This window comes from Chiloscyllium punctatum, chromosome 24, assembly GCF_047496795.1.
Source record: "Chiloscyllium punctatum isolate Juve2018m chromosome 24, sChiPun1.3, whole genome shotgun sequence".
NCBI lineage: Eukaryota > Metazoa > Chordata > Chondrichthyes > Orectolobiformes > Hemiscylliidae > Chiloscyllium > Chiloscyllium punctatum.
Window position 1 is genome coordinate 60049779 of NC_092762.1, and position 23752 is coordinate 60073530.

The following is a 23752-nucleotide window of genomic DNA, read 5'->3' on the forward strand; positions in this document are numbered from 1 at the left end:
ACTTATCAGTCCAGGAGATATAAGAACATAAGGCATTAGAGGAGAAATTAGGCCATTCAGCCCATCGAGTCTGCTCCACCATTCAATCATGGCTGCAAGGTTTCTCAATCTCCATTCTCCTGCTTTCTCCCCGTAACCCTTGATCTCCTTGATACTCAAGAACCTATCTATCTGAATGTTAAATATACTCAATGACCTGGCCTCCACAGCCTTCTGTGGCAATGAATTCCATAGACTCCCCACTCTCTGGCTGAAGAAGGTTCTCCTTATCTCCATTCTAAAAGGTCTTCCTAAGGCTGTGCCCTAAGGCCCTAGTCTTTTTTACCAATGGAAACATCTTCCCAATATCTACTCTGTCCAGGTAATTCAGTATTCTGTATGTTTCAATTAGATCCCCCCTCATCCTTCTAAACTTTGAGTATAAACCCAGACTCCTCAAACACTTCTCATATGTTAAACTGTTCATTCCTGGGACCATTCTCGTGTAAAACTCCCCTGGTTAACAGTTAAAACTATGGATAGACAGAAATACATTCAAAGTGATAGACATGCAGATTTCTATAGTAACTGCAGCCTCCTTTCTATTTCAAGAACCTGAAGTCGAGGTTCAGGGTCAACAGTCCGTTCTCACCTTCACATATACGAGTATCCTCATTCAGGTAATATCCAGCTGGACATTCACACTGGAAGCTGCCGAATGTGTTCACACAGTTTCCACCCTGACATAGGCCTGGTAACTCCTGACACTCATCAATATCTGCAAAAGACAATCAGTAGTCACACTGCAGTCTACATTTGTTCTGTTCCTAAATGTACTCAGTTAAATGCAACATACCCTCCAGAATGACAGTGATAGGATTGGGTCGGAAACCCTCCCCTCCTGGACACAGAGTCTTGTATTCAGCTGCAAGAGAATCCATGTAGTAAACATAAGTTTTTAGAGTCTTTATATCAGACAATAGAATGTTTATCACCTGACACAAAACATTTTCTTCATTACAAATTCTATCACACCCCAAATCCTCAATTTGCATCTCATCCTTTATCTCTAGCCTTTCATCCTTCTCTTATTTCCAGCCTGCAAATTTACTGTCATCAACCTTTCTTATTTTTCTCTACTGTGATGATGCAATATCTTTGCTCAGTTAGGATTCCCTTCATTTTTTGAAAAACTTAAGTAATTGAAATGTAAAAGGTACAGGGCCCCTATATTTCACCAGCCCTTTATCTCAGACTGCTTTCTGCTATCCTAGGGCCAGTCTGACTGAATTCAGTAAAGAAAATCGAGATCCAAATGATGTCTTGTTGCTAAGAAGATGCTAACTCCTGCCTGTTGACTGCAGGACATAATGCAGGACCCAAAATATCCCTGAAATCAAACACTGGGATAGCGTAGGTCTGAAAGAGTACATTCTACTGTGACTAGACACTCAAATGGAACAAAGAGTAAAGGATCTGGGCAGCTTGGTATTGTTGCAGTTGGTATGGTAAAACCTCAGCATCATGCAAAACGCATGACTTGTTACAAACACAGAAATATTTAATCTATTCCATACAGGGATGTAATTCCAAGAAAATCCTTCTTGGCTCTCTTTGAACTGTTGTGCAAGAGGACACTTCATGAATTGTTAGATCTTCCCTTCTTTACTGTCCAATTAACTCTACCCTTGTCTTCATGATCACTCCAATTTGATCACCCAATCAAAGCATGGTCAAAGTAGCTGAGACACATCAGCTGCACTTACTGGAGTTGACCAGAGGGCAGAATTCACAAGGGTTTCCCCAAGCCCTGCCCAGTGAGCAACAGCATGAGGCTCGAGTGACACCAACACCGATCTCTGCACTGCATGAAATCCCGCCATCTCCCCTTGGCAAGGTTTCCAGGAAACAATTACCCACGCGGGTATCTGTAAGAAAGCAAAGCAGAAATTATGAATTCATGTTGGGACTGAAACTGTGTACAGAGGCTACCATAAAATGATCAACAGGAACATCTCAGAATGCAAAGGCAACACAAAATAAAACAGGACTGTCCAACAAGGTATTTATAACTCCTTGTGAATATACAACATGCACAACCTTCCACATTGCTGTCATTTTAAGCGATTGTTACAGAGACGAGTATGAGGCCACCTATTAGGAATTCAGAGAAGCACTTGGTGGAAATACTCAGCAGGTTTGGCAGCATCTGTGGAGAGAGAAACGCATTTATGGGTTCAATTTTATGGTGGAGTGAATAAAAGGAAACAAAACTGGGGAGAGATTGAACGCAGATTGAGTCTGGACAGCTGTAAAGGGGTAAGCCAAAAGATGAAGTTCTGTTCCTGGAGATTCCCTGGAAAATTGCGGCTAAGAATGGGAATGGGAAAATCCGAGTGGGTGAAAGGTAGAGAGTTAAAGTGACAAGTGAGTGGAAGCTCAGAGTGACATTTACAGAAATGATAAGAAATGGTCGTCCAGTCTGTGTTTGGTTTCCTCAATTGTGTGTCAATCTGTCACTAAATACAGCTCTAGTGAGGTGGAGGGGATAATTATTTCAGTGGATGGAGGAGGATGAGTCACTGGACAGAGGAGGATGGATAAATATTTTGGAAATTTACTTATGGGAGGGGAAGTTTCAAACCTTCCCAGTGCAGATTAAAAAGTGACAGTTCCTGACAGTAAAAGGCATATATGGGGTGTGGATGGAGATTAACAGGGTGGTCGATTTAATAGTACAGACGATACAAAGACTGAGGAAGGATCTGCGAAGATGAGGGATGCAGGCTGTTAAACGCCCTGGGTACCACGCTATCATTGAGATGGAGGACTGGATTTTATGTCTTCCAATTTCTGGCATAATGGAAATTCTGTAAAATTGCCAACGTTTAGTGCCAGAGCAGTTGAAATTTACAGTCAGCAAAGCTTAGCAAATCACAGCCCTGGGTGAGTTAGCTGAGGATTTAAAAGGTTGTACACTCCCCATTTATATCAACATAATTATTCCGAGAAGAGTCCTGTCAATTAGATTTCAATGATTAAGTGGGCAGGAGATTCATTGCTGCTGTTGGTCTCTGTCTCCATCTCTGTCTCCCTGACTGAAACCTGTGCTCTCACCAGCTGCTTGCCATTTTCTGCAGTTCAGTGCTTCTGTTTCCATGGAATCATTAATTGCTACTGTCATTGAATCATTCCAAACGTAGAACTAGGACTCACCCACACAACCAACCCCTGTAGGATTCAGCTCGAAATCTGTCGGGCAGTTACACAGGTAGCTCCCAGGGGTGTTCACACAGAGGCCATTGATGCAGTTTACAGGGTCAGCACATTCATTGATATCTGTGAACAGAAACTCAGTGAGTCATTAAACAATGAATCATCTAACTCATCGAACAACTGATTATCAATCATTAAAACCATCACCAATCAGGTCCTGAAACACATTCCTTTGCTTCTCAGCAACACTTGAGGATATAGGTTTAAGGGGAGAGGGGAAAGATTTAAAAGGAACATGAGAGGCAACTTTTTCCTGCAGAGGGTAGTGCATCTATGGAATGAGTTGCCAGAGGAAGTGGTGGAGGCTGGTTGGAGTGTAACATTTAAAAGGAATCTGGATGGGCAAATGAATTAGAAGAGTTGAGGGGTGTGGGCCAAATGCTGTCAAAAGGGAGTAGGTCAGATTTTGCTATTTGGACAGCATGGACGAGTTGGATGGAAAGGTCTGTTCCCGTGCTGTACAACTTTATGACTCTAACACATGCTCCGTTATATCATTATTTATTATTTAATAATCGATCTTAGTTATGTACAGCAAAGGATGAGCCCATTCAGCCATCATGTAGATTGTCCTGTGGTTGGTATCTCTTTTAGATACTTGACAGACATTGAATGCATTTGGGCTTAGTTTTTTTTATATGTGCTTATTGAAAAATTTTTACTCTTTTACAAAAAAAAAGTTATAGAAGTACAAAAATACAGAAAAGTACAAATAATACCACATTATCATATTACAGTAATGTTAACAATAAACTATGTAGTACTCTTTGGGATACAATCATCTCATATTTACTTAATCCAAGTTAAAATAAACTCAAATTAGGTGAAATAGTATTAAATTAAATTACAATCCAATGAGATTCAATTACATTACATTACACTAATCTACTCAACTCGCTGCACCTTCACTGAAGCTCCTGTCCATGGGATTAACAGTTATTATACCCGTATTTACTGGGCCTCCTCCCCCCCGGGGTCCCTAGACCACCACATACAGCCCTCACGGCTATAAAGGCCCTAATCAGTACTGCCGATAGGTCCAAGTCTATGTAATTTAGAAATGGCCGCCATGTCTTATAAAATTGCTCTGTTCCATGGCTCACCATACTCATCCGATAATCTTGGGGGTGGTGCTCCATCACAAGTCTGCGCCACCCCGCAAGGCCTGGAGGTTTTTCCTGATATCCAGTTCATTAGGATGTTCTTCCTTGCACAGTGTGTAAGTATGTTAAATAACCTCTTCCCGTGCTCACCCAAAGAGGGCAGATTCCGTAGTCCCAAAAGAAGGAATATCGGACCTTCTTTAACTTCCATTCCCAGGATCTTTTTCAGCTCATTCACTATGGCACCCCAACATCCGCGAATCTTGTAACAGGACCAAAAGCAATGTGTGAGGGTGCCTATGCTGATTTTACATTTAGGACATTTTGGAGAAGATCCTTTCTTAAACATTGCTAATCTCTCTGACGCCATATGGGTCCTGTGGAGGATCTTCTATTGCATAGCTTGTGCTTTATTGCATATTGAAATTTTTGCTACATTCCTCCCATGTTACTGATGAGACTTCTTCCCCTAACTCCTGATTCCAGATCCCATGGAGCCTATCCATATCCCCCAAGGTGTTCCCTCTCTGCAGATGGTATATGGTACTAACCGAGGGAGAGCCACCACATCAGAGCACTCTACATTCTATATCCGACTTATAAGGCTGAGCCAAGGGCGTGGTCTTCTTCTGTATATAATCCCTAAACTGGAAGTATCGGAAAAGGTCCCTATTAGGAATCCTGTATTTCTGACTTGATTGGTTGAAAGACAGGAAGACCTCTCCCTCGATGAAATCTCCCAAACAGGAGATTCCCTTGCCCTCCCATGCTCGAAAGCCAGAGTCCATTGTTCCCGGTTTAAATCCTGGGGCCCCCACTAATAGGGCGAACAGCAAAGTCTTAAGCAAATTTTCCTCACCCTGCCACATTATCCTCCAAGCCATCACCATTTTTAAGATAATTGGGCTGTCACAGTGCTCAGCCACAGATCTCACCTTGGCCATGAACAGGAGGTTGATGAGGGAACATCTCGCCTGCGAAGCTTCAAAATCAATATTGACCTCGAGTCCTTATACACCTAGTCACCCACATATGACAGCAGGGTACCTATTTGGTATCTCTTTAGATCCAACCTCCCTCTCCCACCACATCCTGTAGAAGTTGCAGCTTGGTAAATTTAATTAGCAGGTGCCTATGGCACCAAATAGAAGACCCAAGCCAACCGGTAAACCTCCACATCACCTGGCTAGGTAACAACAACGGGAGCATCCTCATAGGATATAATAACTGAGCAAGAACATTCATTTTGATCAAGGCCCTCCCACCGCTGCAAGTCCTGCTTTATTCTCTCAAACAACTGTATAAAATTAGCTCTGTACAGCTGACGGAAGGTAGGGGTAATAAAAATTCCCAGATAGACAAAACCTTTCTGTGACCACCAAAAGGAAACTCCATTCCATCCTCCAGCTTTGGTACTTCCACCATTCCCCCCCCCCCCACCTCCCCAACAGGCATGGCCTCCGACTTTGCAAAATTTATCCTGTATCCCGAAAATCTGCTGAATAATTTAATTTTCTGTATTAGCCAGGGTACAGACATTTCTGAATTAGCCAGAAACAGAAGGACATCATTTGCATAAAGAGTAATTTTGTGTTCCCCAATTCCCACTTTTGATGCCACTACTTCAGGGTCCTCTCGGATGGCCTCTGCCAACGGCTCAGTTATACCAGAGTAAACAGCAGTGGTGGGAGAGGAAATCTCTGTTGGCCCACACTAAAATTGCTCAACTTGACACCATTTGTGATAACTGCTGCCTTGGGGTCTCTCTGGTGAAGGCCCCCCTTAGACCAAAGTGATCTAGAAGATCAAAGAGATATAACCATTTCACCTGATCAAAAGCCTTTTCTGCATCCAGGGAGACCACCAAGCCTGAATCAATCTGTGCTGACATACTTGCACTATGTTCAACACCCTCCTGATGTTTTTGGAAGACCTGCAGCCCTTGATAAAACCTGTCTGGTCCTCTCTTATAATATCAGGCAACACCTTTTCCAACCTTAGAGCCAACACCTTTGATAAAACTTTGAAATCTACATTCAACAAGATAGGTCTGTACAATGCACAATCCTTGGGGTCTTCCCCTTTCTTTAAAATAAGGGAGACATTGGCCTTCCTAAGAGAGAGTGGATTGGCAGGCCTGGCTATACGAATGATTATACATCCCCCAAAGTGGTTCAGCTAACATATGTATAAACTCCTGATAAAACTCACTCAGGAACCCATCTGGACCAGGTGCCTTGCCACCTTGGAGCTGCCTTAACGCCTCTTGCACCTCTTGTGTTGTCAGAGGTGCATTTAAAAGGGAGGCCTGATCTGTGTTTATACCGGGGAGGTCCAGGTTTTCAAATAAGGATTCCATTCTCGCTACTCCATCCCCACAGCCCTTCGACTGGTATAACTGCACAGAATTCCCGAAACCTGGCATTAATCTTTTTCAGCTCGTGGGTGATGTTGCCAGTTCTCTTCCTAATAGACACAATGGACTGTGGAGCACTTTTCCTCCTACCCAGATAAGCCAGGTATCTACCCATGGCTTATCCCCATATTCGAACATCCTTTGCTTTGCAAAGGAGACCCCTCTCTTCGCCACTTGTGTGAGCATTGAGTACAGAGCAGCCGGGAGAGCCGTGACCAGTTGTAATTTAACCACAGATAGTCTGTTATGATATGCTGAGTTGGCTGCTTTCAGCCGGGCCTCAAACATCCGCTGCTGCTCTCCCCTCTGCTTATTTCTCATCGTTGAATCAGGCCCCTTAAATACGCCTTGGTGGTTTCCCAAAGCACCGATGGATTACTAGCCATATCCCAACTGATGTCCTAAAAAGCCCTGAACTCCCTTGTAATGTACTGTACAAAGTTGCCATCCTTCAACAGGAATGGATCCATGCACCATATCATGTATCTGTTCGAGGAACACCACCCCTGCTCATGACTCCACCCCCATTCTCCCCCCAGCACCACACCCACTCGTTACAGGCTCCGCCCCCACTTCCAGCTCCACACCCACACCAGATCCCAGCTCCCAGCCCTGCCAAGTTTTCACCATCTCTCCAGACCTCCCCCTCACTGAGGACGAACGATCAGTCCTCAGCAAAGGACTCACCTTCATCCCCCTCCACCCACGCATCAATGAATTTAATACACGCCGTGATGTTTAACACTTCTTCCACCGCCTCCGCATCTGCCTCCGAGCTTACTTTCACAATCAGGACTCCCGCCAACTTCCGAGGACCCCTTCACTCACCTCCAACACACTGCATCCACCTGGACGCCCCGTGCTGGCCTGTTACCCATCCTCAACCTCTTCATTTCCAACTGCCGCTGAGACATTAACCGCCTCAACCTGTCTACCCCCCTCCCCCACTCCAACCTCTCATCCTCACAACGTGCAGCCCTCCACTCCCTCTACTCCAATCCCGACCTCACCATCAAGCCAGCAGATAAAGGAGGCGCAGTGGTAGTCTGGCGCACTGACCTCTACACCGCTGAAGCCAGGCGCCAACTCGAGGACACCTCTTCCTACCGCCCCCTCGACCATGACCCAACCCTCCATCACCAAGCCATCATCTCCCAGACCATACAGAATCTCATCACCTCAGGAAATCTCCCACCCACAGCTTCCAACCTCATAGTCTCCTCTACATTGGGGAGACTGGATGCCTCCTAGCAGAGCGCTTTAGGGAACATCTCTAGGACACCCGCAACAATCAACCACACCGACCCATGGCCCAACATTTTAACTCCCCCTCCCACTCTGCCGAGGACATGGAGGTCCTGAGCTTCCTTCACCGTCGCTCCCTCACCACCCGATGCCTAGAGGAAGAACGCCTCATCTTCTGCCTCGGAACACTTCAACCCCAGGGCATCAATGTGTACTTCACCAGTTTCCTCATTTCCCCTTCCCCCACCTCACCCCAGCTCCAAACTTCCAGCTCAGCACTGTCCACATGACTTGTCCTACTTGCCTATCTCCTTTTCCACCTATCCACTCCACCCTCCTCCCTGACCTATCACCTTCATCTGCTCCCCCACTCACCTATTGTACTCTATGCTACTTTCTCCCCATCCCCACCCTCCTCTCATTTATCTCTCCACCCTTCAGGCACTCTGCCTGTATTCCTAATGAAGGGCTTTTGCCCGAAATGTTGATTTTCCTGCTCCTCGGATGCTGCCTGAACTGCTGTGCTTTTCCAGCACCACTCTAATCTAAATTCACGTATCTGTTCCACTACCCTTGGTCTTAACATCCAAATACACTGCCACATGGTCCGAAACAGATATGTTCCCAATCCTGCAGGCCAACACCAAGTCCAAACAAACTGATGAAACAAAGAACGTATCAATTCTTGTGTGGCACGTATGTGGGTTGGAGTAAAAAGTAAAATCCCTCCCATTAGGGTGGAGACACCTCCAAACATCCACTAGCTCCAACTCCTTACACAAGTCCACTAACTACCTAGACTACAGAGGTGTACCTGACAGACCCCTTGGCACCCTGTCTACCCCAGGATCCATGAGACGATTAAAGTCTCCTCCTATAATCATATGGTGCACCTCAACAGCCATTAGTTTAGAGACTGCGTCAAATCAAAATTTGAGAGGATGCACCGGATGCCATACTCTTCCCTGTGTACCAGAGCCTTGAGAATGATGAACCGTACATACTCATCCTTGATTTGATCTATCACCTGAAATGGGAGGTTCCCTCATACCAGTATGGCCACCCCTCCGCTTTTGGAGTTGAAGATGGAGAAGAATACCCTATTGTATCACCCCTGCTATAACTTCAGATGTTCCCTATCAGTTAAAAGTGTCTCTTACAACAGAGCGATGTCAACCCTTTCCTTCTTAAGGTTTGAAAGCACCTTTTTCCTTTCAAAGGGGGAATGGTTCCCCTTTATATTCCAGGTGCACCACTTGAACAGATCGCTAGCCATGACTGCATACTACAATCCACGGTCCTCCAAGAGGAAGAAGCCCATTCAATGTGCGGCAAGTGGAAAAAAACAGACTTTATCAAATCTGAAAACTATTCCTACAAACAATACCAAAACTAGGAAACTGACCACTACTTCTAACTTGAACGAATAAACACAAAAAACCCAATCTCCAGACATCTCCCTCTTGCCCATAGGAAGCATTCACTCCCAACCTTACAGCTGTTCTGGCACCTTCCAGTTAAGGCCATGCCCCAAACCCAGGCAATGGGAAAAACATGTTATTTATACTCCTACAAGTTAACAAAGGACTCCCTCCCCTCCCCCTCCTCCTCCAAATCTCAACTCCACACATCCTTACACCAAAGAAGTAAGTACCCCTCACCCAGAAAAACAGAACAGTAAAATAACAGATACCTATCAAACGGTTACAATATGAAACAAACCAGATTTTACACCAAAGCAATACCAAGCCTATAAGGCCTGAAACTACGAAAAGGAAAAGAACAAAGAAAAATTTAAAAAATTATGCCATTGTCCATACACATATTTTCCTCTTTTCCCCTCGGTTCAAGTCTATTATTTCAGTGAGTTTCCAAATTCTTTTGCTTTTTCTGCCGAGTTGAAGTTATAGACAGATTCCCCCATAATTAAAACGTGGTACTGCCAGGTACCTCAGAGAACATTGAATATTTCAGTCTCTTAATTTTTTTCTTAACATCATCAAAAGTCTTCCTCTTCTTAATTATGGCACCAGAAAAGTCTTGAAAAAACATAATTCTCGAACCTTTGTATACAGAGCCTGTGGATCCCTTCCCAGTCTTCTGGATGTTTCTATTATTAACTTCTTTTCATTATAGTGCTGGAGTCGCTCTAGGACTGGGTGGGGACGCTGACTTGACCCAGACCTACACATCACGATGCAGTGGGCCCGCACCACATTCACCCGGCCCAACTCAATCTCCAGGCCCAGCAACTCCGGGAGCCAGTTCTCCAGGAGCTCTGCCAGATTCTCACCTTCCTCATGCTCTGGAAGACCCATGACACGTACGATTTTTCTCCGACCTCAATTTTCAAGGTTGTCAACCTGTTCCAGCAAGGCCCGAACCTGGCCTTCCAAGGTTTGGACCCACCCCTTCTCTGTCACAGTCTCCGAGGCCGTGGCCCTTTGCTTGACTGCTTCCATGTGCCAATCCAGAGCCCGGATCTCCTGCTCATGCTTTGTCAGCATGGCAGTAATCGGCTCCATTGCTGTTTCGATTTTTTTTCACGGAATTTTGCAAACTCTGTGAGTAGATGCTGCTGCCCGGCCGAGCTTAAAGGCGCTGCCAAGGGTGTTGGGGCAGCAGCTACGGGTATACCCACCACAGTAAGGGGAGTGCTCTGCCTGTTGCACTCTCCTATGTCCCTTTCCTTTAGTCATCTTCCTTTTGACTCCAGAACCTCCAAATCCAAACTTAAAAGGTTTTAGGTGCTCAGCTTGCTTTATACTCAATTTTCCTCAGGGGTGGCTAATGGAGGGGTTGGGGGGGTGGTGGAGAGGTTGCCCAGTTGGAGGGAGGGGGTGGCGGTGGAGTAGGAGCCCACCTTGCTTGGGGTATGGCACAGAGCCCAACACAGCAGACTTTTCAGACTGCCGCTATCTTGCGCCTAGTTAACACTATAATGGGTTTATTACTCCATACTCCTTTGCTCATGGTGACCAACTGCAGTTGAATGTGTGAGTGGACAGACACATCAGCTGTTCTGGGCTTCAGTATTTCATTCCAACTTGACTATCAGCTATACAAAAACATACTCCAAGCTTGGCTGCCTCTTTGACTGTTTATCCCATTTCAGTATGACGCTGATGGGTCACACATAAGTCATCAGAAGGGAAACCTGATCCTTAGATTATAGTTCCAGACTCTAAGCTTTGATCCTTGAAGCCTATTCTTCTCTTTCTTGTGGGAAAATCCTACATTACAAGATAGCTAAAGTAACTGTGTTTGAATCATTTTTCTGACTGACCTATGTATTTTCTATAATTCATGCAGCGCTTTCAAGGTGACTTATTAGATCAGTGGTGGTGGAGAATGGGAGGAAAAGGCATGTATGGCCAGATCATTTACAAGAAAGCTCAAAAGATAGATCAGAGTCATGAATTATTGACGGTCAGCGTGTGTGTAATAGTACCTGCACTCTGCTAATACAAGATTTACAGATATTTTATAAAGAATTTATTGTTTTGTTTTAATTGTCAATAAAGCACAAAAAAAAACACATTTACAGAACACATTTCTTGGCTATTTTAATCAGCTTGTTCAGACATGCTGTGACACACCTCTGGGGCAGGAGGGATTTGATCCAAGACCATCTGTCATGGGAGGCAGGGGTCCTACTAATGTGCCACTGACTAAATGTGGCACAGAATTATCAAAGTAAGTCAGGGTTATTAATGAGACTAACTGTAGCATCAACCATTAAAGGCAATGTATGAATAGGACTGATTACTGCACTTATCCATTGTCAGTTTGAGCTCACCTGTGCAATTGCCTCCACTTCTGTCAAGTTCGTAACCATCATCACAAACACAGCGGAACATTCCGGGTAGGTTCTGGCAAGTTCCAAAAACACAAATATTCTGGAAGGTGCACTCATCAATATCTGAAGAAAGCACACAGGGATTTATTAATAAGACAGTGAGAGGCAAGTGCTGATGCATCCACTATGTACTGAGTCATATTAAAGATAATGCAGTAGGGGTCTGAGATGCACAGGGTCCCTGAACATATATTGTTATTTACCATCAGATGTGCTCAGTAAACTGTTGCCAACAAATTCTTGGACTGAGTACAGTTCATCGACACTCTTAGGCATCTCTAGATAAAAGATCAAACCACCACTGAGAAAAATAGAAACCACGACAAATATCCATGATGTATTAGTATCCTCAGTTCCTGTTTCAAGTGGATATCTTTTAATTTGATAAATGTCTGTCAAGCTTAATAATCAGGTCTGTACATTCACTGAACAAACAAAGGGGAAGCCAAAATCACCCGAGGGGAAAAATCAAAGTTACTGCCAGGATTTGGTGAGTCTGACTTGGACCATCTCCATGACTGACTGTTAATACTGTTGTGAGAAAAGTGAACATATCTCATTGGAATGTAAATGCTGTGGCTTCCTAAAAAAGCCTTTCATCAAACCTCACCTTGGCAGGCCTTGCTATCCTCGGTCGGTGTGAATCCCATTTCGCATTCACAACGATAACCCCCAGGAGCATTCAGACACTGCCCGTTCTCACACAGGTTCACATTTTCAGCACATTCATCAACATCTGCAAAGGAAAACATGTCGTCTAGTCAGTAGTACAGCATGAGCAGCACTGATACCATCATACTCCAGGCATCACCTCCTCCTCCTCTCACTTCCTCCCTATGCCAGCCAGGCCAGCTAATATGAGGTGACATACGTCCAGCAAATGAACACTGGATAAAGTAGGTTATACAGAAAGTGCTCCCTCATCATCCCAGCTACAACATTATTATTAATCTTCTGAAGTCACCCTCACATGAAGGGTAATACTCAGCAAGTTGTTATGTGACCTGAAGTTAAACCCATTTTGCTCATTCATGTAGCATGAGCTTTCAGTGTTGGAAGATCCATACCATTGATATTGACTTTGTTGCATGGATACTGTGGACCCAGGGCAGCTTCAATGGAGATACAATTCCATTAAAGATGCGACAACTCAATTCTGATTCCACTCGATTGCTGGGAAGTTGCAGTCCTGAGAGGTGCTAGGAAAACAATTGCAACACAAAAGATTCTTTTCTGTCCAAAGTTTATGGGCTCCCTCTTTGCAGTCTGCTTAAAACAGTTTTCAGTAAGATGGCAAGTTCCAAAAACACAAATATTCTGGAAGGTGCACTCATCTATATCTGAAGAAAGCACACAGGGATTTATTAATAAGACAGTGAGAGGCAGGTGCTGATGCATCCACTATGTACTGAGTCATATCAAAGATAATGCAGTCCACACTTTATGGGCTCCCTCTGTGCAGCCTGCTTAAAAGCAGTTTTCAGTAAGATGGCATCACCTTCAATCAGGTCAAATGCATTGATTAGCAGATGTATGGGTATGGGAAATGAAAACTCAGCACACTTCCATATTCAAAGGAATGGTAGAATCTAAAAGGTACAGCCATCACATTTACAAAATTCATCAGTCAGTGCATTGAGTATTGGAGTTGGGAGGTCATGTTGTGGTTGTACAGGACACTAGTTAGACCACTCTTAGAATACTGTGTTTGATTCTGTTCTCTCTCCTAACTTGAAAGGGTTCAGAAAAGATTTACAAGGATGTGGCCACGATAGGAGGATTTGAGCTTTGGGGTGTGGTTGAATAGGCTGGGGCTGTTTTCTCTGGAGCATCAGAGGCTTGGGTGGGGAGGGGGGGGGGGGGGAGGTGTGGTAACTTATAGAAGTTTATAAAATCATGAGGGGCAAGGATAGAGTGAATAGTCAAGGTCTTTTTCCCAGGGTACGGGAGTCCAAAACTAGGGGCATAGCTTTAAGGTGGGAGGGAAAGATTTAAAAGGAACCTAAGGGGTAACTTTTATTGTGCAGAGGGTGGTGCGTGTATGGAATGAACTGTAAGAGGAAGTGGTGGAGGGTGGTTATGATTACAACACTTAAAAGACATCTGGGTGGGTATACGGATAGGAAGGAGCTAGAAGGATATGGGCCAAATGCTGGCAAGTAGGGCTAGATTAATTTAGGATATCTGGTCTGCATGGGCTAGTTGGACTGGAAGGTCTGTTTACATGCTGTACATCTCTATGGTTATGACTGAACTAGAGAGCATAGGTTTAGGGTGAGAGGGAAAAGATATTAAAAAGACGTAAAGTGCAACATCTTCACGCAGAGGGTGGTGCATGTATGGAATGAGCTGCCAGAGGAAGTGGTGGAGGCTGGTACAATTGCAACATTTAAAAGGCATCGTGATGGGTATATGAATAGGAAGAGTTTAGAGAGATATGGACCAAGTGCTGGGAAATGAGACGAGATTGGGTTGGGATATCTGGTCAGCATGGACGGGTTAGAAAAGAGTCTGTTTCTGTGCTGTGCATCTCTATGACTCTATAACAGGCAAATGGCATGTCTTTGTGGTGCTGTATTGGCTGCTCACTGAGAAGAGCACAGGGCCTCTGTCAGCTAGACTGCCTTTGAAAGGTGGGAGTTGGCAGGATCAGATATGCTCAGACTACTCTCGAAGGGTGAGTGACCTACAAATGCGCAAAATGGGTTGAGGCAATAGGGAATGGAGAGTTGCACAATCAAACCAGTCCCAACCAATCCTTTCTTATTTGGCTTTACAAATGCTTTTCTCGACGGCTGTACATGAATAGCCTGGTTGGTAATTATGCGTATAGAGAGGAAGGAATTTTTGGAAGTTAAAGAGTCACAGGCTCTAATGACAGCACCAGAGAGGAGAGAAGGAAAAGGAGACACAAAGTTACATGAACCCTGCCCAGTTTTAATAAAAAATGATCAGACTAGTCACTGACTATTCAGAAGATGGAACAGCAAATGCTCCCAGGTTGGCTGCACGAGTCCAGTTAATCTCTCTATTACTTGCTGGGGAACCATTACCTGAGCAGCTGAAGCCATCACCACTGAAGCCATCCTTACAGGTGCAGCGATACGAGCCTGGTGTGTTCAGACAGTTGGCACTGGGATTACACTGGTGTTCCTCAGTGGCACATTCATCCAGATCTGTAATGGGAAGATCAAAGGCTATCACCAATCATATTCCCCAACTGCATACAAATCTCTCATTCATCCGAGGTGTCTCCGGGCAACCACCTCATGGGCGGAGCTGGAATCTTCATAGCTGGTGCCTTTACCTTCACTGGGTGCCTCCGTTTCAATGATACGGTGAGCGAAGCCAAGTATGTTAATGCCCCCAAAATGTTATTGTTGATCTAATCTTCAGGTTTGATTTTTAAATGCTTTTTACATCAAATAAGTTGAATAACAAATGAATGTTTAGAAATGCAAATATTTACAGGCACCTGGGCTGACCTCCTTTTCTGGGGTGCTGAGACCAATTATTGAATCTCAAAAATTGTGACAGTCTGTGATTGGGTAATGGCAGAGTCTTTGGGCGGTGGGGGAGGTCACACTTGGGGCCTTCATAGTCCAATGCTGATCCATCTCCAATGCTGGGGAGAGGAGAGGTATCAGCCTGATGGATAGACAGCAGGAGGGGATTACGGAGTGGTCAGGAGGGATGGTGGGAGTGGAGGATAAAGAGAGATTTCCATTGTTTTGATCACAGGGATCCACACAGACATGGTGTGATTGTGTAATAAATCTCAGCATCGAGTACACAAATCAGAATGCAATCTCACCAAACTCTAATGGTTAGAGTCTTACTCATTAAACAACAGCCCTCTAAACACAAGATCAGAGTTACCTCCTGCATAGTTAACTTGAGTAACAGTCTGTAACCATTATTAAACTGGCATTTAGCCTCTGTAAATTCAGTTCTTTTTGACTGTAGAGCAGCCTTCTATTCACCCTCACTGACTCACCGTACCAGCAATGGGTACCATCTAAAAGAAGCACTGCAGCAAAATACTAAGGTTTCTTCAACAGCATCTCCCAAATCCATGACCTCTATCACCTAGAAAGTTAAAGATCACCAGCACACAGGAACACCACCATCTGCAACTTTCTTCCAAGATACACAGCACCTTGGCTTGGAAAACTGTGTTTAAAGAGGCTGCGTCTCTTTGATTTTCTTTCCTTCTTGATGAAGTTGATTTCCCCATTTCAACGGAAATCAATGTCAGCCCTAATGCACTGACATACTCACCGATGCACTCCAGTCCATCTCCAATCCATCCATCACGACACTTGCACTTGAAGCTGCCTGGCACATTCACACAAGAGGCGTGCATGTCGCAGTTGTGAGCTCCAACTTCACACTCATCAATATCTGAAAAAGGGAAAGAAGCTTTGAGCGATGAAGCTGTAGTGGTACTAACAGATCTGGAACATTCCAAATTACAGAATTGTACAATGTAAGTTATCTCCAAATATATCTCCAAATTGCTAGATGAAGGAGCCATACTTTGTAGAAATTCATTTGCTTCAATTGTAGAATGGTCTGCAAAATGCATTAACGTTGTTAGCTACTGTGTGAAAAATACTCTGGTTAAAATCCTGCTTCATTAGTTCTTCCATATTAAGCGTGGGTATCATTTTTTTTGAAATGGTACAACTTCTAGAGGTGCTAATGTCATGGTAGTCACCTAACGTGCTGGGACTTGGAACAAGGTGGTCAGGAAATGGAATGAGTGTTGGAGGACTGGACACAATGTGGCATAATGTTCATTAGAAGATTAAAATAATAGAATTTTACAACTCAGTGTGTGCGGCTCTTTGCTAGAATAAGGCAAAACTGATCCCACCTCTCCACTCACTTCCTCTCACCCTGGATTCTTTGCTTCAACTATCTAATCATTTCCCCTCAAAAGTTCTCTGCTTCATCTCAGTCTTGGGGATCATTTCATATTTCAAATATCTAAAGACATTTTCCTAGCCACCTACTTATTGACAATTTAAAATAAATGAATGTTTGTTACAACAGGTGAAATAGTAATTTTCTGGTCCAATGTCAAAAATTTCTATTTCTCAAGTATCTTCTCACAGCTACAGAACCCTGACATCATTGTCAAGATTGAAGCTGTGCTGTCTTTGGCTTCAATGCCCTGCCAACGAGGGATATTCACAAAGCAAATCTTACATTACCTCAGAATTGCCCACGCGTTTTACCAATTGTGTATGTTTGAATTGTAATGACAAGGTGCAATGCAGGAAATATGAAAAGGGAAGAGGAAGGTAAGTTAAGAGGGCAGGACCATTTTCTCTGATTTGAACGCTAACGCTGGGTTTGCAATGACTTTGCAACCTAGTCCACTTCTGTTTAAATGAGCAGGTTCTAAAAATCCCACTACAGTGTAGTGGCGGGTGATTTTGACAGCCTGAACATTCCCTGGGGAAAGAGGGAACACTCTCCTCTGGCTTCAGGACAACTGTTAGAGAGCATGTGGTCAACTACTTTTAATAGGCCCTAAATCAAAAATCTCATTGCAGGACACCTCAGAATGGTTGATGCAGGAAGTGCAAGGTTTCACCTTAAGACCATAAGACATTTGAACAGAATTAGGCCAATAGCCAATCAAATTTGTTCCCTGTAACCCTCGATTGTCTTCTAATTAAGAACCTATTTATCCCTGTCTTAAATACACTCAATGACTTTGCTTCTACAGCCTTCTGCAGCAATGAGTTCCACAGATAGCCCACTATAGCTTTAAATTCAGGGGTGTTAGATATAGGATAGATGTCAGAAGTAGGTTCTTTACTCAGAGAGTAGCAAGTGCGTGGGGCTGAAGGGCCTGTACTGCACTGTAATGTTCTATGTTCAATGTTCTATGTATTCCTTCTCATCTCAATTCTAAAGGGTCATCCCTTCACTCTGAACCACATCAAACTCATGGGGAAATACTCGCCACGTTTCCATCAAAAACTGAACAAAGAGCCTTTGATTGGACGACAGTTCAGAGAATGGGATTGAACACCAATGGAAGGTCTGCAGGAGAACAAGGTGAATAATGAACATTCCTACCTGTGCATCCTGTTGTTCCTTTCTTTACAAAGTATCCCAGCTGGCAATGACAGATAAAAGAGCCTTTGGTGTTCTCACAGTCGCCGTGGAGACAGATGTTAGGGTTCAGGTCACATTCGTTAACATCTGGAAGGGAAGTTGAAGATGAGAGATTTATTTTCCACATTAAATAATGAAATTGGAGCTCGCCAGAGTAGAAGTCTGAGGTCTAAGGTTCAGTCTGTGCTGGCACGACAGGGGGCTGTAGGGGAAGGGCAGCTTAAGCTCAAATATTGCACTTTAAAGTTTCAGACGGTTGTAAATGAGCCATACAGTGGTTATTTCCCATTGTTATCATAGTAGGTGCAGTGCCAAAACTGCTGGTTGCCTTTCTCCCCGCATTCACCTTTGGATCTGCCCTTCCCTCTACTCAAACTTTCACCCATTCTCACGGCTGGATCCATTTCATGTCCCCTCCTCCCACCAACCAGTAGCTTCATCCTTCCTCTCAATCATTACTGATTCTCTCTCTCTTCCCATGAATCACCATCACATGCTCCCACATGAATTGTGTTTGCCCCTCTTCCCATGAATCTCTCTGTTCTTGCCTCCTGAGACATTTGGAAACCCTAAAACTCCATTGATTTGGTAGGAGGCATTGAGGGTCTGTGTAAAATTAAATGTTAGCAAGACCCCATTTGGAGCGAGCAACCTGCCCTCAGCATGTGATTCAGATCATATGATCTGGCCTGGTTCACTGTTGCCTGGTAACTGGACTATAAAAGGAAGCAGGAGTGACAATGTAATTAAGGTAGTGCATAAAATATTATCAATGATTCTGAAATCTTGTCTCACTATCTCCAAATGCTGACACACCGTTCTTGACTTATAGGGAGCTCCGGCTAATCATGTAACGTTTTAACAAAAGCGATGGACTTCAGTTCTCACCCAGACAGGTCCTCATGTCCATCGAAGCCATAAACCCATCAAAGCAGAGGCAGCGATATTCCCCAGGGATGTTGGTACATTGTCCACCCTCACAAATATCAGGATTCTCCTCACATTCATCAATATCTGAACAAAACAAAATCAATAAGTCACCAAAAATATTCAATTTTACACATAGCTCTCCCACTGAAACCTTTAACTTTTAGTCAGACCTTCACTGGTCATGAAATAAATCTGTGCACCACAGTTAGTGGGAGCAGTGCTGTTGTAAGGAGCTGACTAGTTTTTATTCAAGGAAACAGTCTGTCTGCATGAGGTGCTTCATTTATTGTTTTGTGTGCTGGAAGTTGGACTGCGGAAACATCCACGTTCCTATGGTTAGCGAGCAGAAGGACATGGGAACAGAAGGTGGCCATTTAACTGTTTGAGCCTGTTGTGTTGTTCAGTGGTTGACCTGTGACCTAACTCCTAATACACACCTTTTCCCACAACCTTACTACCTCTGGTGTACAAAAGTTACAGGATTTAAAGATAACAATCTGACTCTTCGGAAAAATCCCTGTTATTATTGAATCGTGTGTTAATAAAATGTGGCGCTGAGTCCTGACATTTTTAATGTATTCCTTATGCGATGGTAGGCCTCAATGGCTAAGCCAGCATTTGTCGCCAATTATTAAATGCTGTTGAGGAGGTGATGAACCACCATGGTCTAGTCCATGGAGTGGAGGAATATTCACTGCACGTTTAAGGAGTGGATTCTAGGATATTGATCCAGCAGCAGTGACTGAAAAGTGAAACGGTTCCAAGTTTTACTGATGTGCAATGAAGGCCTTCTAGGTGGACATGTTCTTATGTGTCCAATGCCCTTGTTGGAGATGCTTTTAAAGGTGTCTCAATGTGAAGCTTAGTGTTCTTGCAGATAGCACATACTGGTGCCACATTGCATCGGTGGTGGAGGGAGCGAATGGTGGTGTATGAAGTATTGATCAAGTGGGCTGCGTTGTCTTTGATGGTCTTGGGTGATGTGGAGCTCCTGTCTTCCAGACAAGTGGACAATATTCCAGCATACTTGTGCCTTGTAGATGCTGGGCAGGCTTTGGGAAGTCAGGAGGTGAGTTATTCACCATGGATTTCCCTGCCTCTGAATTGCTGTTGCAGTCACAGCATTTATGTAGCTGATCCAGTTCAGTTTCTGATCAATACTAACTTCCAGGATGTTGACAGTGGGGAATTCAGTGGCGGCAATACGATTCAATGTCAAGGAGAGATGGTTAGGTATTTTCTTACTGGAGACAGTATTTGTGCAATTCTTGTACTTGTGTGGTATGAATGTTGATTGTTACTAATCAACCTGAACTTAAATGTTGTCTAGTTTTTTACACATGTGGGCACAGCTGCTTCAGGAGCAATAAGGTGCTTATGGTACTGAACACTGTGCCATCTTCAGTGAGCATCCCCACTTCGAAACTACAGATGAAGTGAAAGTCATTAATAGAACAGCTGAAGGTACACGTTGCCCAGGATACAACCCTGAGGAACTTTGACCATGATGTCCAGCGACTGAGGTGATTGCCCTCCAACAACTACAACCATCTTTCCTTTATGACTCCAAGTGGTAAGTTATTTCCCGCAATTCCCATTGACAATTTCACAAGGGCTCCTTGATACCACACGAGGTCAATTGCTATCTTGATGGGCAGACACTCCAACCAACCCTCCAGAAGGAGATGCTTTTGTCTGTGTTCGGATCAATGCTATAGCAGGTGGCCCTGGCAGAACCCAAACTGAGCATTGATATCAAGATTATCGCTGAATAAGTGCCACTTGATTGCACTCTCCACAATACCTTCTAACACAGTGATAATAGTTGACTACAGATTGATGGAGCAGTAATTGGTCTGATCATGTTTGGCCTTCTTGTAGACAGGTTATACCTTGGCAATGACCCATATCATTGGGTCAATGGTGAGTCTTGTAGTTGTACTGGAAGAACTTGATTAGGGACATGGCAAGTTCGGGAGCACAAGGATTCAGTACTATTGCCAGAATGTTGTCAGGATACATAACTTTTACTGTAACAAGTTTGCTCAGCTGTTCCTTGATGCCACAGAGAGTGAATCAATTGACTGGAGACTGGCATCTTTGAAGCTAGGTACCTCAGGAGGAGGCCCGAGATGGATCACCCACTGGGCACTTCTGGCTGAAGATGGCTGCAAATATTTCAGCTTTATCTTTGTCCTGATGCCATGAGCAGCATCAAGCGTATCCTCGGAATGAGATGGCAGCCTATTGAAACTGCAACACAGGATCACGTGCAAGCTAAACATAACAAACATCATGCAATAGGTGGAACTAAATGGTCCCAGGCTTGAATAGTGGCAGGCAATTAATCTGAGGCCCCATTCTCAACGATGCGGGAGAATGGGGCCTCAGATTAATTGCCTGCCACTATTCAAGCCTGGGACCATTTAGTTCCACCTATTGCATGATGTTTGTTATGTTTAGCATGCACGTGATCCTGTGTTGCAGTTTCAATAGGCTGCCATCTCATTCCGAAGATATGCTTGATACTGCTCATGGCATGGCATCCTCTACTCAATTGACCAGATGGCAATGGTTGAGTAAGGAATGTGCTGAGCCTTGAGGTTAAAGATTGTGAGTGAATACAATTCTAACAGCTTCATGGATGTTCAGTTATAATAAGAATCAGAATCCCGATCAGAAATGCAGGAGAAATTGTACAAGTTTCCTTTAGCCTCAGGCCTGATATTCAAAGTTGTAGTTATCACTAGGTCTGTTCACTGTGCAACAGGATGTGGTCAATGTTAAGGATTGCATGTTGCCTACCTGCACATGTCCTCTTGTCAGGCATCAGTGCATAGCCCTCACTGCAGCTGCACTCATAGCTTCCCTCGGAGTTTGTGCAGTGTGTATCACATCCACCGTTCATAATTGTACATTCATCAATATCTGAAAGAAGAAAAAGACAACTGAGAGCCAGGCCTTTGTGTAACTCAAACACACTTTCGTAATCTCACATCTATCCATTAAAAACAAAATCATGATCTTCTGCAGTAATGTGGCCACGATTTGTATGTGGACTGGAGCAAGAATATTTGTGCCCTTGTTTTGCAATAGTAATGTCCCTTTCTTCTGAGCTAGATAATCGAGTTCAAATCCTACCTGGTGTGTCACAGCACATCTGATTCATAATAGCTATTCAATTCTCTAGAAAGGATACAATGAAGGGTCAGCTGTTTAACACCATGCCTGAGGGATCAACATTCAGGGGAAGCGCTAAGTTGCAATTTCGGTTTATTTGCTGGAAAACAGATGATTTTTAGGGTGATGTTTTCCAAATTAATAAAAGGAGTTGATAAATTCAATTAAATCAAAAGCTACTGTAAATCCTACAAAATTTAGAAGGAGATGGGATCATTTGGAGACTTTTTACTGCACATGATAGTCAGATCATGGACCAAGTTACCACAGTTGGAGCTTCAGCCAAAAGCTTGTGTAAATGGGAAGAAAAATACAGTTGGATCTGTTTCTGGACAGAGATGAGAAGGGTTTATTGTGCTGAGGGATTTGGCAAGGTGCTGGGATTGAGGAACAGTATGGTGAGAGCTGGTGCAATAATTCAATCCTTTTGCCCATATTTGGATTGAAGATGAGGTCTGGAGCTGAGTGGCTCTGACAGAACTCAAATGGAGCATCAGTGAACAGCTTATTGGTGAGTAAGTGCTGTCAGACAGCATTGACCATGACACCTCCCAGCAATTTGCTGACAATTGAAAGCAGACTGGTGGGATGGTAACTGGCCACAGTTATCTGACAGATTTCCCATTACCCACTATATTTGACCACAAGCTTGTAACAGTTTACTTGTCCGAAAAGGATGAATAAACATCTGAACAGGTTAAATGATATTCACAGAGAATATATAAGTTGCGAGTTTCATCTGTATTTTGCACTGCACTGATTAATGTCAACTGTACAGCTAATTTAACCACTGATTGTTTAAGAGTAAGGAAGCAGCTCTTACCCACACAGCCCTGTCTGTCCGCTGTGCCCTGATATCCTGAGTCACAGGCACACTGGTAAGTCCCAATCATATTCACACAGCGGCCATTCTTGCACAGGTTGTCACTCAGCGAGCACTCATTGATATCTGTATCAGGGAAGAAAGTTGTGAGTGTTCGACAGTCACACAGAAACTAAACAGCTGACAGCACATTCAACTCAAAACATCCCAGATTACTTCTGAGGCCTTCAGGATTAATAAAGATGGTGGGGTCAATGGGAATTCAATGGGGAGAATGCTCCACTAATGGCGCACTAATGTCCTTCAGAAAAATCTGCCATCCTTATTTGGTCTGGTCTACTTGTGACTCCAGAGCCACAGCAATGTGGACATTTCAGAATAGGCAATAAACGCTGGTTTATCCAGAGTCATGAACCAAAAAAAGACCAAGAAGAAAAACTGCATGGATATAAAAACAATTCTACGTTAGTTTCATCTTGCTTGACCACTTTAATTTATTAATTGTAAAAGTATTGGAGATGGCTCTTTGGCTGACAGTTAACTTAAATATAATATAAAATAATCTCTTTACTTGGTGTGGGAAGGTGAGTTGTCACCAAAATGGATGGATTGACCAACCAATGGCAGGATAAATAGGGATGGGGTGGTTGAAAGACAAATATGCTGAGATAGTGAGAATTGGTGACCCCTGATCCGTCTGACCCGAGAGATGGTGGTGAAGATCAGCCAGTCTCTAGCTTGTTGGGGACATGTTGTGGGATCCCTCAGGGCTGCACCTGTTTCCTTGTGAATTAATCAACTTTCGA

General features: G+C 43.8%; 1 protein-coding gene across 1 annotated transcript in view; it reads right to left on the reverse strand.

Moving 5' to 3' along the window:
• The window catches only part of fbn2b (fibrillin 2b), a 401753-nt gene that overhangs the window by 70474 nt on the left and 307527 nt on the right, over positions 1-23752 (reverse strand). Inside the window, exons 28-39 of the mRNA XM_072593951.1 lie at positions 22947-23072; positions 21749-21871; positions 18902-19027; positions 17975-18100; positions 16160-16282; positions 14932-15054; positions 12489-12614; positions 11819-11941; positions 3196-3318; positions 1746-1907; positions 836-904; positions 632-757 (exon numbers count right to left, since the gene is read on the reverse strand). Of these exons, the coding sequence (XP_072450052.1) occupies positions 632-757; positions 836-904; positions 1746-1907; positions 3196-3318; positions 11819-11941; positions 12489-12614; positions 14932-15054; positions 16160-16282; positions 17975-18100; positions 18902-19027; positions 21749-21871; positions 22947-23072 (1476 nt within the window). The remainder of the gene's footprint in view (positions 1-631; positions 758-835; positions 905-1745; positions 1908-3195; positions 3319-11818; positions 11942-12488; positions 12615-14931; positions 15055-16159; positions 16283-17974; positions 18101-18901; positions 19028-21748; positions 21872-22946; positions 23073-23752) is intronic.